Source organism: Rhinatrema bivittatum, chromosome 13 (assembly GCF_901001135.1).
Source record: "Rhinatrema bivittatum chromosome 13, aRhiBiv1.1, whole genome shotgun sequence".
Taxonomy (NCBI): domain Eukaryota; kingdom Metazoa; phylum Chordata; class Amphibia; order Gymnophiona; family Rhinatrematidae; genus Rhinatrema; species Rhinatrema bivittatum.
The window spans coordinates 83,893,113-83,910,204 of NC_042627.1; the positions used below are offsets into that span (position 1 = coordinate 83,893,113).

Sequence of the window (17,092 nt, forward strand, 5' to 3'; positions counted from 1 at the left end):
CAGGCACTGCCCGCTGCAAGATTTATCACACTGATACTAAGAGATTGCCCAGGCACTGCCCACTGCAGGATTCCTCACACTGACAAGAGATTGCCCAGGCACTGCCCACTGCAGGATTCCTCACACTGACAAGAGATTGCCCAGGCACTGCCCGCTGCAAGATTTATCACACTGATACTAAGAGATTGCCCAGGCACTGCCCACTGCAGGATTCCTCACACTGATAAGAGATTGCCCAGGCACTGCCCACTGCAGGATTCCTCACACTGACAAGAGATTGCCCAGGCACTGCCCACTGCAGGATTCCTCACACTGATACTAAGAGATTGTACCAATTTGGCAGTGCAATAATAATGGGAGATTTCAATTACCCACGTCTTTGTACTCTTTAAAAGAGTAAACAACTGATTAACATTTACTTGTTCCACTCCACTCATTATTTTATAACCCTCTATCATATCCTCCCTGAGCCGTCTCTTCTCCAAGCTGAACAGCCCTAACCTCTTCAGCCTTTCCTCATAGGAAATCGTTCCAACCCCTTTCTTATTTTGCTTCCCCTTCTCTGTATTTTTTCTAATTTTGCTATATCTCTTTTGAGATGTTATGACCAGAACTGCACACAATACTCAAGATGAGATCGCACCATGGATCGATACAGGAACATTGTGATATTATCGGTTTCATTCTCCGTTCCTTTCCTAATAATCCCCAGCACTCTATTTGCTTTCTTGGCTGCTGCTGCTGCTGCACACTTAGGTCCTTTTACTGAATGGTGACTCCTAATGTGAAACCTTGCATTGTGAGGCTATAATTTGGGTTACTCTTCCCTAAGTGCATCACTTTGCACTTGTCCACATCAAATTTCATTTGCATGCCCAGTCTCCCAGTTTTGCAATGTCCTCTTGCAATTTCTTACAAATCTCCTGTGATTTAAAAACTTTGAATAATTTTGTGTCATCAGCAAATTTGATCACCTCACTTCTTGTTTCCATTTCCAGGTCCTTTATAAATATATTAAAAAGCAGTGGTCCCAGAACAGATCCCTGGGGCCTCCACTATTCACCTTTCTCCATTGGGAAAATTTACCATTTAGCCCTACTCTCTGTTTCTACCTTTTAACCAGTTGGCAATCAACAATAGGACACTGCCCCCTATCCCATGACATTTTAATTTACTGAGGGACTTTGTCAAATGTTTTCTGGAAATCTAGATACATTATGTCAACTGGTTCACCTTTATCCACATATTCATTTACACCCTCAAAAAAAATGTTACAGATTGGCGAGGCAAGGTTTCCCTTGGTTAAATCTATGTTGACTTTGTCCCATTAAGTTATGTTTAGTAATTTTGTTCTTTATGATAGAAACTATCATTTTGCATGGCATGGACATCAGACTCTCTGGTCTGCAGTTTCCTGTTTCACCCCTTGATTTCTTTTTAAAAATTGGCATTACATTGGTAACCTTCCAGTCTTCAGGTACTATAGGCAATTTTAACGCTAGCTTACAAATTATTAATCCCAGGTCTACAATTTTATTTTGTAGTTGTTTTATCCACCTCTATTCTGCTTTTCGGCATTGCAAAGAGGATTACATTAGCCTCCAGACCCTCCTTCCTGCACCTTCTTATGTTATTGATATCCACCTTGACCATGACAGCCAACTCCTGCCTAGCACTCTCTAAAATCCTGTCTAGGCGTAGGAAAGTACTGCTACCTTTGCACGAGGCAGGCAAAGTACCAAGTCATTCTCACAGTAGCCACCCAGCTATTTATATTCCTAATTATTGAATCACCAATCACAATGGCAGTCCTATCGCTGCCTTCCTGGATGCACAGCCTTGAAGATGCATCCTCTGTGCGAGACGAGGACACACAACCTGAGCAATAGGTCAGAGCTACAGGAACACTTCCTGCCACTGAATGCTGATGCTCTCCCTCCTGTTGTCCTTGTTCCTCTAAAGTAGAACAGGGGCTGCCAGAATGGAGAGCAGACTGCTCTACTATGTCCCTGAAGGTCTCTTCCTTATACTTCTGGTTTCCTCAGTTCCTGGTGATCTTGTTCCTTCAAAGCAGGCTGCCAGAGTAGAGCTAGGACTGCTCTACTATGTTCCTGAAGTTCTCCTCTGTACTGTATATCTTCTCTATCTGCCTCAACTCCTCCAGGTTCTCTACTCTAGCTTCCAGAGATCATACTTCTTCCCGAGTGCTAGGAGCTCTCTGCACCACATACACAGCAGGAAAATAATCATATATGTGGTACTCACTGGAAAAACTGGATATCACCCACCCCACTGCTCTGCATCTTTCAGGAAAGGAATAAAAATTTCCAAGGAATTAACTTGAAATGTTATTATATTTCTATATAAAAATCAATACACACAAGAGTTCTATAACCTTTAAGAGAAAAAGAAATTATGCACAGGTGTAACTTTGCACCAATGAGAATCATTACAGGAAAAGAAAGCCTGCTCACCATAAAAATGAATGTTCTCTAGCAGAGAAAAAGGAAGAAGAGTGGCTGCACGCTGAGGTCATGTGAATGAGACTAAAAAAAACCCTAAGGTTCAATTTCCAAGAGTCCATCAAACAGAGAAAAATATATCATTTAAAAAATGCTAGGCAGGAAAAAACCTGACCTATATGAAAGTAAGGCTAGGCAGAAAAAAATTAACCAGCACAATATGGAAATAAAATGTAGGCAAGCAAATAATTCAGAAGATATAATCGAAATAGGCTGCAAGGCTTGATTCAGTTCCTTTGCAAGGGGCAATGGGATGGACAAAAATAGCTTTAGACAAATTATTCAGAATATAAAGGCCTGTGATTATATCCTGTGCAGATAAATCCCTAGGAGTAAAGTTTCCAAAGGGTTTCAGGTATAAAACTAGTAGATTCATATATAAGTTTCATGTACTTGCATGTATGCTATTTTATAAACCTCTACAGTACGCTTGTGTTTTGCATGATGTGGGCTAAGATTGTTCTGGGACAGGGTGGTGGTTGCTAATTTGTAAGGGAGGTATGCGTAGACCTTACCAAACTTATTCATACAGCTTTATAACTGCTCACTGATTCACACACGTGAAATTGGACTTGTCTGCAAATTTTGGGTGGAAGACCTGGGTGAACTAGGAACAGTTCAGGGTGGAGTGCTAGACGGTCTAGGAGAACTGAAGATGGGCTGGATGAATTGGTCGAACTCTTGGCAAACTGGAGATTTCAAGTACACCCGGTATACACGTATACTTTATAAAATACTAGCCTTCACGTCTAAATTGGGCTCATTATGCTGACATGTTATATCTTTTTATGCACTGCAATGAAAAACGTTTACAAAGGACACGAGGACAACAGGTACAGTGTATTTCTCATGATCAAAAGCCTTTGGGGTAGATTTTCAAAGGGTTATGCGTGTAACCCTCGAAAACCTACCCTTGCGTGCGCCGAGCCTATTTTGCTTAGCTTTGGCGGCGCGCACAAGCCCCAGGACGCGCATATGTCCTGGGGCGTGGCAACAGTCCAGGGGTGGGGCCGGGAGCATTCCTGAGGCCTCCAGCACAGCGGCTATGCCGGAGGTTCGCCGGCAGGCGTAACTTTTGAAACAAAGGTAGGGGGGGGATTTAGTTAGGGCTCGGGGGTGGGTTAGATTGGGGAAGGTGGGGGTGCAACAATTACCCCCAGAGAGCAGGAAGGTGAACCCAAACAGCAGGCCCACAGAAACTAACTGGGATTTTGTGGCCATTTCTTCATATTCGGAACAAGAATTGAGCTGTAAAGAGCAGGTAGTGAAAGCCTTAGGGTAAATATCCAATGGATGGGAATATAGTAGAAGGAAACAGGACCAATTGCTTATGGGTTGCTAGGTCTCTTGCACCTATTTTGAACTGTTCAGTTCTTTTTCTGCATTGGTTCAATGTTCCGGGGTCGATAATAGCATACATTACCTGCACGACTTACCCTGTTCACATTTCCTCTGCAATTTCAAAAGAAGATCAAAGACCTCTGTGTCCATTTCTCGGGCATCAAGCCCGACTCCGAGGGGATGACATCTAGATTATGGAAGGATAAAGTGGCGAAGTTGCGGGATAGATTGAGCAAAGCAGCAAGGGAGAAGAAGCTGACTCAGCAAGATTGGCAACCCATCGTGGGTGGCCTGAATTTCGCATGTAGCGTGATACCCACATTTAGGGTCTTCCTCAGAACCTGCCATGGCGACCGCAGGCCTTATCACTTCATTAGGATATTGCAACCCATGCCCAACGCCACCCCTATTTGGGTATTTTGCGTATCTCGGTGGCAGGAGCTTCCTCTTTCCAGCAGGGATTTAGATATACACTCTGATGCCTTCAGAGGCGGTTTTGGGTAGTATTGCCTGGATGTGTGTCTGCTGCACCTGGGCAGGATACTTGGGGGAGGTAGGATTAACTCAGATGTAACATTCCTTGAGTTATTTCCCATACCACTGGCTCTAGTTCTTCGAAAAACGAAGGTGCAGAATAAGCAAATCATATTCCATAACCATCAATACGCTAAGTGTCCGTGTTTCGCAGAACTGCCGAGAGAGGTGTCATGGGCCAGTTTACACCAGTTGCACATGATCAGGGATTAGACGGCAGCTCCAGTTGCAATCATTATGCATGTGGGGGGACTACGACCTTGGTGAATTGTCAAACAGCGAATTATGAGGATCAAGAACGACATGCTTGAGTTATCTGCTTGGTTACCGCATATTTATTTCTTGTGGTCGGATATTATTCCTCATTCAAAGTTGAAAGATTCAAGACCATGGAGAAGGGGACACAATAAGGTTAACCGGCACATTGGTGCACAGACCTGCAAGCTGGTTCATCACCAGATAAGGCATGAATGGGTGACTGTCTAATGTCAAGGTTTGTTTAGGTCAGGTTGAGTCCATCTTTCGGACATCGGCTATGATGTAATCAACAACGCCCTGCAGGTGGCCCTCGAGGGATGGTTGTTGGGGATAGATGTCAGCTGCAATCAGGTTGGTGGGGGGCACGAGGCAAGGGTACTCCCTACTTCATGCCTGTGGCGATTACCTGGGCTGTTAGGAACATTTCAGACATGGTGCAGGCGAGCATCATGGTTGAGGTCAGCAGTGGACTAGCGCGCCTTGGACAGCGCAAGGTAGGGCGTTCTGTACGCTGGAGGTCAGGGGCTTCCTTCTTGGGGTTGGGGCGGGGGGCCCGTGTTCAATGCTGCCTTGCTTTGTTATTGCAGCGGAGGCACTGGTGTCGTCTGGTCTTGGTCGCTGCCTTGCTTGGTTGTTGCGACGGAGGTGGTGGTCTAGCCTGGTCTTGGCTACTGCCCTACCAGTTCAGGTATCAGTTTGCCTAGGGGTGTGTGTATTGCTAATAAAGCTGCGGCCCCTTTTTATCCTAGATCTGTTTGCTGTTATTCCATTGTACTAAAGAATGTCCTCATGATTGGCTATGGGTCAACTAGAGATAATGGGGTTGGTAGGAATGGGAGGAGTGAGAGGGACGTAGACAAGGACGACACTACACTACAGTTGCGGCTGCAGCAGTTAATCTTTCACCTAACTGGCAGACTCACACCTTAAACCCACAACCTGAGATTTCATAATAAAGCTTTAGTCCAAAAGATATTTTTAAAAAAATAGAACTCTTACTTTCTGGGGGGATTATCAGCAATCAAAAGAATCATAATATAAAAACCACAATATAGGATGAAATCACAGGAATGTTAAGCAGTGCAGTTTCTCCTCCTCAAACGATGATATTCAGTAACAGGTTGGCTCCCACCTGGATAGCCAGATGGCACTGCCCAGTAGTCTGAAAGGGGCCCTGGCTGATCCACATCCCAATACTGTGAGGCAGAAAGGAGGAGGCTTTCCCTGCCAGATCCCAGCTGCATAAAATCCTTCGAACACCACCTTTTACCAAACACGTCTTTAAATCACTATCATAACTTTGCAACAATACACATAGCTACAAAGTAGAGGTTAAGTAGCTGCCAAAAATGTAAGAGACATTTCTCATGGCAAGGACCCAATTTAGGACCTTGGTCACATGGGTGAGCAACAGCACTAATCCTATTGCTTATAAGTTCCAAACTGTATTTGTATTAAATAATTTCTGAACAGTTCCTGAGGATCCATCTTTCTTATAAGGAGAAAATTATTAACCCTTAAATTTAGTGATCTAATAGAGTTTTCCATTCTCTTACTAACCTCCCCATCAACAATTATCTGATGATTTCTATTTGTGAAACACGCTTAGCTAACTGATCTATTTCTTTTCCTTGACTTTCTAATTTGTGTATTTTGTATTCATTACTGCTTCAGTTAATTTAATTGACTTGTCTAATTTAACCACATAATTCCATAGACGTTCTAAGGTTTCGTCAGCTGAGTGTCTGATTTAATTACAACTTCAATATCATTACATTTTTCTTTAACAGGGTTAGTTAGTTGTGGTGTAGTAGTTTCCTTCAATATAAACACTAGGATCCAAAGTATTCAATTGAGAAATATCTTGAGTCACTTGTTCCAGTTCCATAGGTCTCAAGAATACCTCTTGCAGATTCCCTGGACTTTCTGGAGTAAACTCCCCTTCTATTCCGGGCTTAGTGATGTTCCCTTGACCTGGGGAGATACATTCCGCTCTAATGTACCTCCCTCAACGGGCTGCCCCTTGGGGGTATTCTGTCTTGAGTCCAATACAATACAAATATTGAAAATATCAGATAACTGTTTACCAATTATAGTCAGAGCCTTTTACATAGGAGTAAAGAAAAAGGAGATAGAACAAGAACCTGTAAAAGAAAATTATTCCTTACCTGCTAATTTTCGTTCCTGTAGTACCATGGATCAGTCCAGACGGTGGGTTATGTCCCCCGTCCAGCAGATGGAGTCAGAACAGAGCTCGAGAGTGCCGCGTCATATGCTAATGCACCCTCTGCTGAAGCTCAGTATCGCAAATAGCAAAGCCCAAAAGAGCAGAAAATAATTTGGATCAAGCACCAAGAAACGAATAAAAATTCAACATCAACAACTATAACGAGAAAAAGACCTGAGAAGACAGGTCGTAACAGCCAACTTGTGAGGAGCTGTGAACCTCAAGAGGTAACGAGTGGAACAGAGAAATAAAGAACAGGCAAAAAATAGAGGCACACAGAGAAGTCCGAGCAGGAGCGCACAATCCCAGAGTGGTGGGCGACTGGACTGATCCATGGTACTACAGGAACGAAAATTAGCAGGTAAGGAATAATTTTCTTTTCCCTGTACGTACCAGGATCAGTCCAGACGGTGGGATGTACCCAAGCTTCCCTAAACCGGGTGGGCCCCTGAGAGCCCTGCTCGGAGGACCTGATCGCCAAAGTGACCAGGGTCCGAAGGCGCCAGGTGTAACCGATAATGCCTGGTGAACGTGTGCAGTGACTTCCACGTCGCCGCTCGGCAGATTTCTTGCGGGGAGACGGAACGAGACTCCGCCCAAGACGCCGCTTGTGAGCGAGTAGAATGAGCTTTGACGTCCGTAGGTGGATCCCGACCTGCCCCGATATAAGATGCCGAGATGGCATCTTTGATCCAGCGGGCAATGGTCGTCTTTGATGCGGAGGCACCTTTCTTAGGTCCGGACCAGAGAACAAAAAGATGATCAGAAACCCGGAAGTCATTGGTAACCTCCAGGTAGCGAAGGAGCACCCGCTTAACGTCCAAATGCCGAAGAGACCTTGAATCCTCTGGAGAGAACGCCGGGAGGTCCACCGTCTGGTTCAAGTGAAAGGAAGAGACCACCTTCGGAAGAAAGGATGGTACTGTACGGAGTGAAATTCCTCCTTCCGAAATGCGAAGGTAAGGCTCCCTGCAGGACAACGCCTGCAGCTCTGATATGCGACGGGCAGAACATATCGCCACAAGGAAAACCGTCTTCATAGTGAGATCCTTAAGAGAAGCCCCGTGGAGAGGTTTGAACGGTGCGCCCGCCAGGGCTCGGAGAACTAGGTTAAGGCTCCACGACGGACAGGGATCTCGAACCGGAGGCCGTAGGTGTTTAACCCCCTTCAGGAAGCGGGCTATGTCTGGCTGTAAAGGCAGAGAGACTGAGGTATGCATCAAAACATTTAGGGCGGCCACTTGCACTCGTAGAGAATTGTATGCAAGGCCCTTATCAAGCCCGTCCTGCAGGAACTGAAGGATCAGGGGTACCGTGGCTGTCGTGGGTCGGACCCCATGATCCACACACCAGCACTCGAAGACTTTCCATACTCGACTATAGGCAACGGAAGTAGAAGGTTTGCGAGCCTGAAGCATAGTGGAAATCACCGCCTCCGGATAGCCCCTGCGGCGGAGGCGGCTCCGTTCAAAAGCCAGGCCGCAAGACAAAAGAGTGCGGCCTGATCGAAAAATATCGGTCCCTGGTGCAGGAGCCGTGGAAGATGACCCAGACGTATCGGACCGTCCACCGCCAAGTGTAGCAAGTCCGCAAACCAAGGACGACGCGGCCATTCCGGAGCCACCAGGATCACCGGGCCGCGGTGTTGCTCTATCCTGCGAAGTATCTTGCCCACCAGAGGCCAGGGGGGAAAGACATATAGCAGTTGATCTGTCGGCCATGGTAGAACTAGAGCATCCACGCCCTCTGCGCCGTGCTCCCGCCTGCGACTGAAGAAGCGAGGGGACTTGGCGTTGAGGACGGTCGCCATCAGATCCAGACGTGGACTTCCCCAGCGTTGAACAAGGAGGCGCATCGCTTCGTCGGAGAGCGACCATTCGCCGGGATCCAACCGCTGACGACTCAGGTAGTCCGCTTGAATGTTGTCTATGCCGGCGATGTGAGAGGCCGCGAGACGGACGAGATGAAGCTCCGCCCATGCCATCAGGAGCATGGTCTCGGCGGAAACGTGCTCGCTCCTCGTTCCGCCTTGACGATTGATGTAAGCCACCGTGGTGGCGTTGTCCGAGAGAATCCGTACTGCTCAGTTCCGAACCAGAGGGAAGAAGTGTTGGAGCGCAAGGCGTACTGCCCTGGTCTCCAGACGATTGATCGGCCAGCTTGCCTCCTCCGTGGACCAAATTCCCTGTGTGGCGCTTCGTTCGCAGACGGCGCCCCAACCCACAAGGCTGGCGTCGGTGGTCACTACTACCCAAGTGGGGATCTCGAGAGAGACGCCACGGGCTAGGTGAGCCAGGATCAGCCACCACTGCAGACTGTCCCGAGCCGATTGAGGAAGGGGAAGTATCATCTCATACTCTTGGGACACCGGTTTCCAACGGGAAAGGAGAGAGGCCTGTAGAGGGCGCAGGTGCGCAAAAGCCCAGGGAACCATATCGATAGTGGAGGCCATCACTCCCAGAAGCTGCAGATAATTCCAAGCGGTGGGCTCCGACAAGACAGAGAACTGACGTATGTGTTCCCTCAAGGAGAGGGCCTTGTCCGACCGTAGAAACACCATGCCTTGCTGAGTGTCGAAGGTTGCTCCCAGGAAATCCAAGCGTTGGGATGGTAGAAGAGAACTCTTGGAGAGGTTCACAACCCAGCCCAGAGAGCGGAGAAACTCCAAAACTCTGGCCACCGAGGCCTGGCCCTGAGAGAAAGACTTTGCCCGAACTAGCCAATCGTCCAGGTAGGGATGGACTAGGACACCCTCCTTTCGGAGGGCCGCTGCCACTACCACCATGATCTTGGTGAAGGTCCGAGGAGCAGTCGCAAGTCCGAAAGGCAGGGCCTGGAACTGAAAATGTTGACCGAGAATTTTGAAGCGGAGGTAACGTCGATGCTCCGGAAGTATGGGTATGTGTAGATACGCTTCCGTGAGATCCAGAGAAGCCAGGAACTCTCCCTGGTGCACCGCAGCAATCACCGACCGCAGCGTCTCCATGCGGAACCTGCTGACCCGCAGGAACCGGTTTACCTCCTTCAAGTCCAGGATGGGTCGGAAGGAGCCGTCCTTTTTGGGAACTACGAAGTAGATGGAATAATGTCCCGAGCCCACCTCGGCGAAGGGGACGGGAGCAATAGCCTCTATGTCCTGTAGTCGGTCTAGTGTTTGCTGAACCGCCAGTCTTTTGAGATCGGAACCGCATGGAGAGAAGAGGAACCTGTCCCTGGGCTGACGGACAAACTCCAAGGCGTAACCGTGTCGTATTGTGTCCAGAACCCACTGGTCGGAAGTGATATGGACCCACTCCTCGAAGAAGTTTGTAAGACGGCCGCCAATGGTGGGACTGGAGGAGTGGGCCAGCCTGGCATCATTGAGAGGATTTGGTAGGGGGGTTCCCCTGACCTGAACCATCTCTTGCGGGCCTCCGCCCACGAAAGGAACGCGACCACGGCTGCGATCTACTGGGAGCTCCACGGGGTCCAGGTTGCCGGTACGACCTGTAGCGACGTTGTGCCCTAGCCCTGGTTCTGGAAGAGGCAAACGGTCGGTAAGAGCGCTGCCTATCTTCAGGCAGACGATGCACCGAGTTTTCCCCCAGGGACTTGATGATTTGGTCTAGATCATCACCAAAAAGGAACTTCCCTCGAAAGGGAAGGGATCCCAAGCTCGACTTGGAAGAGGCGTCCGCTGACCAATTGCGAAGCCACAGAAGCCTACGAGCTGCCACCACAGAAACCATGGACCGGGCCAGTACACGGAAGAGATCATACAGGGCGTCCGCCCCATAGGCAATGGCAGATTCCAGACTGTCAGCCTGCGCGGCCTCTTCCGGAGGTAACTGCTGCAACGTGAGGAGTTGTTGGACCCAGAGAAGGCTGGCCCTCTGAGTAAGTGAACTACACATGACGGCACGCATTCCTAAGGCCGAGACTTCAAACACCCGTTTGAGGAACGTTTCCAGCTTGCGATCCTGAGTGTCTCGTAGGGCGGTCCCGCCCGTGACTGGGATCGTCGTTCTTTTCGTCACCGCTGAAACAGCCGAGTCCACCTTAGGGACCCGAATGAAATCCAGAAAATCCTCCGGCAGAGGATACAATTTTTCCATGGCACGGGTGACCTTCAACGACGCCTCAGGGGTGTCCCATTCTCTGGTAAGAAGCTGCAAGAATGACTCATGCACTGGAAAAGCTTTCGCCCTAAGCCGGAGGGCAGCCAAAACAGGATCCCCCTTCTTGGAGGACGTAGCAATTGCTGGGGCCACTGGCGCTGGGGGGGTCCGGCGGAGGGTCTAAATCCAACTCTTGTAGAATCTGGTAAATCAGGTCATCAAGTTCTTCCTTCTGGAAGATTCGCAGGGCGCGCGGGTCGTCTCCGTCCGTGTGACCTTCTGCGTGCGCATCCTGCGGGTCCGAGGGGTCAAACCCCGTCGGCGAAGCCGTTCCCACAGCCCGTGGCTGTGGTGGCAAAACACTGGTCCCAGGTACTGCACTAGACGGATTCTGAGGTCCGGAGGTAGAGCCCGAGAGTTTAGGGATCTTGGAAGGAGAAGGGTCTGCTGTGGAATCCCCTGGGCTTACTAAGCCTTGTAAATATGCAGTATGCATTTTTAAAATGAAATCTGGGGAAAAAAACGGCAGGGTAGAAGCCTGACTAGTTGAAGGCCCTTCCTGAGGTAAATGAACACGGAGACCCTCGTCAGGGATCCGTAGTGGACGAGAGACGTCCCGAACTGCTCCTTCCTGCTCAGGCGCGCTCCTCGCGGAGTGGTCCCCATCCGAAATGGCCGCCTTTCCCGCCGACGGCAGAGAAGTGGCCGGCCCGCGCTTCCCGGGCTGAGGGGAGGGGGGCACTGGAAGCGAATCAGAAGAGTGTGCGGCGCTCTCTCCCTCAGGGAGACATCGAGGGCAAACCCCCTCCTTAGTAAATCGGGACCCCGAATCTCCACAGGTCTCGCATCTGGAAAAGCGCGGCATTGCCACGCTAGTGAAAACGCCACGGGGGGGGCCAAAAAGCACGGCGGGAGGCCAAAAGGCCGTTGCAAACCGCTCAAAATGTCCCAAAACGCCGGCGGGAAAACCCCCTACCGGCGAACCCAGGCCCGAGAAAAATTTGTGCCGGGTCGCGGGACCGTTGGCCGTCACGTGTAGAGACCGGCTCCACCGGCGTACACGGGGCACCGCTAAGGCAAAGCAACTAGCTGAAAAATAAAAACTACACAAAATAAAGACACTTACCCCTGAGCCAGGAAAGTGAAACGACAAGAGAAGGCAGAAGAAAGTGAAGACACGCCTCCTCAAAAATTAAACTGAGAAACTTTTTTTTTTTTTTTTTTTTAAATAACTTGATCCAAATAAGTACAGTAGAAATGACAGGTAAGAATTCAAAAAGAAAGAAGAAAGAAAAACAACGAAATCCTGTCACTGTGGGGAAGCACTGATTTCCCCAACCCCATCTGCTGGAGTCAGAAAGATACTGAGCTTCAGCAGAGGGTGCATTAGCATATGACGCGGCACTCTCGAGCTCTGTTCTGACTCCATCTGCTGGACGGGGGACATAACCCACCGTCTGGACTGATCCTGGTACGTACAGGGAATGAGAGATGAAAAGGAGAGAGAAAAATAATTATCAGAATTGGTTATCTAAAAGTATACATTGGAGGGTAAGAATTACTCAATTACAAATCCAGATGATCTCAAGGGAATCCTAGGCAGTTTAATCACCGGTAGTTAAAGTTGAAATTGGGTCATTGATGATGCATATTTTCCTAATATGGATTATTACCTTGTTTAACCACTTAATTATAAGATTTCACTTTGATTTACCTTTTATTAAAGCAATAGTAACTGAATTACTAAAATATTTTGACTAAAAATTGTATTCCTGAAGAGTGATGGTATTTAGTTATTATGCAATTTCAACTGTTCTTGTGTTATTTGTTGTAATTATTCATAAAGCAATAAATAAAGAATTTAATAAAAAATAAAAAAAATAAAAATAAAAAAATAAGTTCCAAACTGTGCTAATTTGTTATATTATTTCCTCACCTATGTCCCAGATCTATAGTCAAATATGATGGAACATTACATTTGATAGATGTTAATGCCTGTTTATGAATACTACTTCTGTAACCCATCCTTATTGTTGATTTATAGCTATGAATGTTACTTTTGTAAACCATTGTGATCTATATATGGAACGATGGTATATAAAATATCTAAATAAATAAATAAATAATTCACCCCCCTTGTTTCCTATCATAGATCCTTTTATTTCTTTTTTTAATTTTTAGCCTGCCTTTCCTACTAATGTTCAAGGTGATTCCCAGCATTATCAGTGTTCATGTACAATAAATCCCTTCCTCAAATAGCTTATAATTAATTGGGTACCTGATGCAAGAGGAGATAGTCACGAGTGTCATTGGGTAAAGTGGGATTTAAGTCCTGGTTTCTCAGTCCATTGCTCTGAACACCAGGTCATTATGTTGGTCCTTTTCTCTGTACACAAAAACGTCTCCTTGCTTCAGCAGCACATTGGGGTGAGATTGAGTGAACTTACAATATCAGATGGTGCCTTTTGGCTGGAGTATGAAATGGTAGACTGGCTGCACAGAACTGCTGCTGAGACAGGGGTGCTGGCACCCAATGGGGGTTGCCTGTCTCACCCACCCCTTCCAATAGCCCTGAGTGCATTCTGGCTATACCCTGAGGTGAAACTGTAGATAAAGTATTTTGTATGGAAAAAAGTCCGGCGCATTCTGTCACTGTCTTGCTTTTCTTGTGTACAGCAGATGAGTCTGATTTTCTGTTTTTTTCTCCGTTTGATGCAGGATATGCTGCCTATGTCAGGAGACCCCACACAGGGAGCCGGAAATTATAACATTGAGGACTTTGCTGACCTGGGCATGTTCCCACCGTTTTCAGAGTGATCTCACTGGAGAAAGGCATCTGCAGAATAAGTTTTACAGACCTCATTTTTTCTGTCTTAGTTTCAGTTTCTAGCTGCCTTTTTTGAAAGCAGAAATCCTTTGGTCCCTGTGATGTAGGGTAGATATGTCAAATGCCTGACCTTGCCACCAAGAGGGGATGGGCTGCTGTTCTGGGAAAACTTTGCAGTCCTACCTGCTTGAATTTCTTACTGTAATGGATGCCAGGGAAGAGAAACTACAGCCAAACAAAGAAAGGTTAAGGTGTAATGGCTTGTGTAAAAAGCTTGCATTTCTATGTGTACAGTTAGTCTACTTTGAATGTGACATTGCAAATCATGAAATGTTTGTCAGGCCTTTTGCCCTGGTTTAGTCTAATTAAACTTGAATGTGTGTATATTGTAATCAAGTCTGTATATCATGCCGTGTGATGTGACGTTCACCTCTGCTTGTCTGTGCTTTTATTCGGAGGCAGCGTATTATGTAATGTAAATGGAAGAGCAGGGCTTGAGACAAATATATTGTGTGATGGACAACACCGATAACAGAGGGCAGCAGAGTCTGAGATGGATTGTAAAGGAATAGTACCACAGACTGCAGCTTTATGACCATGGAGGGAATAATTCAGAATGGTGGAAGAGAGGCTTTTTTCTCAAGTGTGCGAGGTAGTGGGATTACAATTGTATGCACATATACAGGGCATCTTTCAAAGCCATTGAGCTGGGTAAAAGGGCTTTTTGAAAATTATCCACCCTCCCTGTACGTGCATTTAAGGTGCGCACGTGTGCCCCAAAACACACGTATTGGGCATGCGAGCAAAAACAAGCTCAATTTTATATTGTACGAGCGTACTATTTAAAATATCCCTACCGCACATACATGTTGGAGCCTTACACGCGTACTCCCGCGAGAGAGCTCCTCTGTTACAGGCAATCTGGCACACTATATATCTCCCACTGGCAGGAGCACTTTCACCTCAGAGTAGGTTTTGAGGGGGGGGGAAATGGTATTACATTGGTCTCCCTCGGCACAAGGGTCTATAGAGCCTTGTAACACTGCCCCCCCCCCCCCCCCAAAATCCACCCCCTTACATTAGGAGATTCTGTAGAGTGTCAGACTGGCCCTTCTCTCTCTCTCTCCTCGCACCTCATCAGGACCAATAGTAAAGTTACCTGCGTAACTTGGCACACGTTGCCGAGGTCAGCCTTGCAAAACTTGGGAGTTACGCACATATATCTTGGCCCCATAATAAAATACCCATTATCCGCCCCTTTTCTGCTTAATGCGCACACAAGTATGTATGTGTGTACTTCCTGGCTTCTTAAAATCTGCGTTGCTGGCGAGTGCTCCACATACGTGTATATGAGGCCGTTTTTGTGCAAGCAACAGTTGTAAAATCTACCTGAAAGTGCATAGTGTGGATAGGTCTAGGAGGCAACACCACACAGACTTTTATATTTTCAAAACTATGAGTGCTATTTTGAAAGAAAAAAGTACACACAAAAAAAGCAAGAGTAGATCTCTGCAAGGGCTTTGTGCTGGGCCAGTACTTGCCACAGACTTTGAAATATTAATCCAGCATTCCTGGCATCACACAGGCAAAAGGGAAAATAACCAGCTTTTGGTTCTAGGTTTGTTAGACTGCTAGACACGCTCCATGCAATTACATGTCTGTGAAAATGCACCCAAGGGAAGTTTCTCTGTACAGAAAGAGGATGCTCGAGCATGTGTCCCCGATTTCTCTCAGAATAGTGATCTGAAAGAATATGAAGAAAGGTTGCTGTAGTAAACTCTGTTACTGATGTATTAACCATCTCATATTAATATGCATTGTATGCTACATAAAAGTTTATTTTGTATTTGTATAACACATTTACAACCATTGCAAAACTAGTTGTGTGTGTGTGTCTGTTACTATTAGCTGTTTTTCTTAATCTTATAATAATAAAATGCCATTTACTGTATTAATTCATATTGAAAGGGTTCTCATAAAACAACAGAAAGCAGCAGCTGTGCACCTAGGCAGTGGCAACGAAGCAGCAGGAGGTTTTCTTGTGTAACTTCATCCTGGCTGATCTGTGCTTTCTGTTTGCCATATGGAAGATACAAAAATTAATTTCATACTCTGGACGTGTAATGGTGGCTTGAGTAAAACTGTATGAATACACCTGGCTTTACCCATTTCAAAGCAAAAATAAAAGTTAAATACCTTAATTATAATGCTAGAGTTAAACATCAGATGCATGTCAAAGGTCAGCGATAACCCTTCTCCACCAACTCATAATTCAACCAGGAGGGCCTTGTGCGCGCCGGACAAACCTTCAAAGGGGCCTAGCCAGGCGCGTAAGTGCCAGGCCAGGGGTGTGCGTGTTCTGGGTGGGGAGAGGCGGGGCAGACCAGGTCAGCACCATTGCTCCCGGCACGCAACTTACTTCAGGTCGGGCCCTGAACTACGTAATAAAACTAAAAAAAACAAACCACAATAGGTAGGATTTAGAGGGGAGAGAAGAGAGGGGAAGGAAGGGGCAGGCTAGGGGTGTGCATGTTCTGGGTGGGGAGAGGTGGGACAGACCAGGACAGCACCATTGCTCCCGGCGCACAACTTACTTCAGGTCGGGCCCTGAAGTAAGTAATAAAACTAAAAAAAAACAAAACCACAATAGGTAGGATTTAGAGGGGAGAGAAGGAAGGGGTAGGTAGGGGGGGTAGGGACGTTCTCTCCCAAGTGCTCTCCTTAATGGGAGTGAACTGGGGAAGGCCGGAATGCGTCGTCACACGGAGGTTGCATTAATCTCCCTCCCCCCTTGTGCATGCCGCATGTATGTGCGGCCCATGGATGCACCCACATGTTAGAAAATCGGCGTGCACAGTGGAAAATCTACCCCTTAATCCAGGGGTGGGCAATTAATTTTCCCATGGGGGCCGCATGAGAAATTGGGATGGTTTTAGAGGGCCGGACTAATATAATTAACTCAGTTCTCAATAGCCCTACTTATGAAAAGACAGCAGTTTACCACCAATGCATGTCCTCTGAGAAAACACAACAAATAAGACCGATACAAACGCTTACATGCTAGCAAAATATCTCATCTCGGTAACAGACACAGAACCGACCTAACATACTCCCAGGATCTGTAGTAATGCACATAAACTAATCCGCACACAGTTACACCTGTATTATGGAATACACTCAAACAGTAATAATCCTACCTATGAAAAGGCAACACTACAAATATTAAATCAGGCCCTAAAAACCAATACACCTCTTATTAGGAAAACAGAACTAGCAAGCACTATAG

At 46.9% G+C, this 17,092-nt stretch overlaps 1 protein-coding gene across 3 annotated transcripts in view; it reads left to right on the forward strand.

Moving 5' to 3' along the window:
* Positions 1-15,757, forward strand: part of ARNT2 (aryl hydrocarbon receptor nuclear translocator 2) — a 251,764-nt gene extending 236,007 nt beyond the window's left edge. For all 3 annotated transcript variants that reach the window (XM_029574575.1, XM_029574576.1, XM_029574578.1), the window contains one exon: positions 13,698-15,757. In XM_029574575.1, the coding sequence (XP_029430435.1) occupies positions 13,698-13,796 (99 nt within the window). In that variant the 3' untranslated portion in view covers positions 13,797-15,757. The remainder of the gene's footprint in view (positions 1-13,697) is intronic.
* The last annotated feature ends 1,335 nt before the right edge of the window (positions 15,758-17,092 follow it).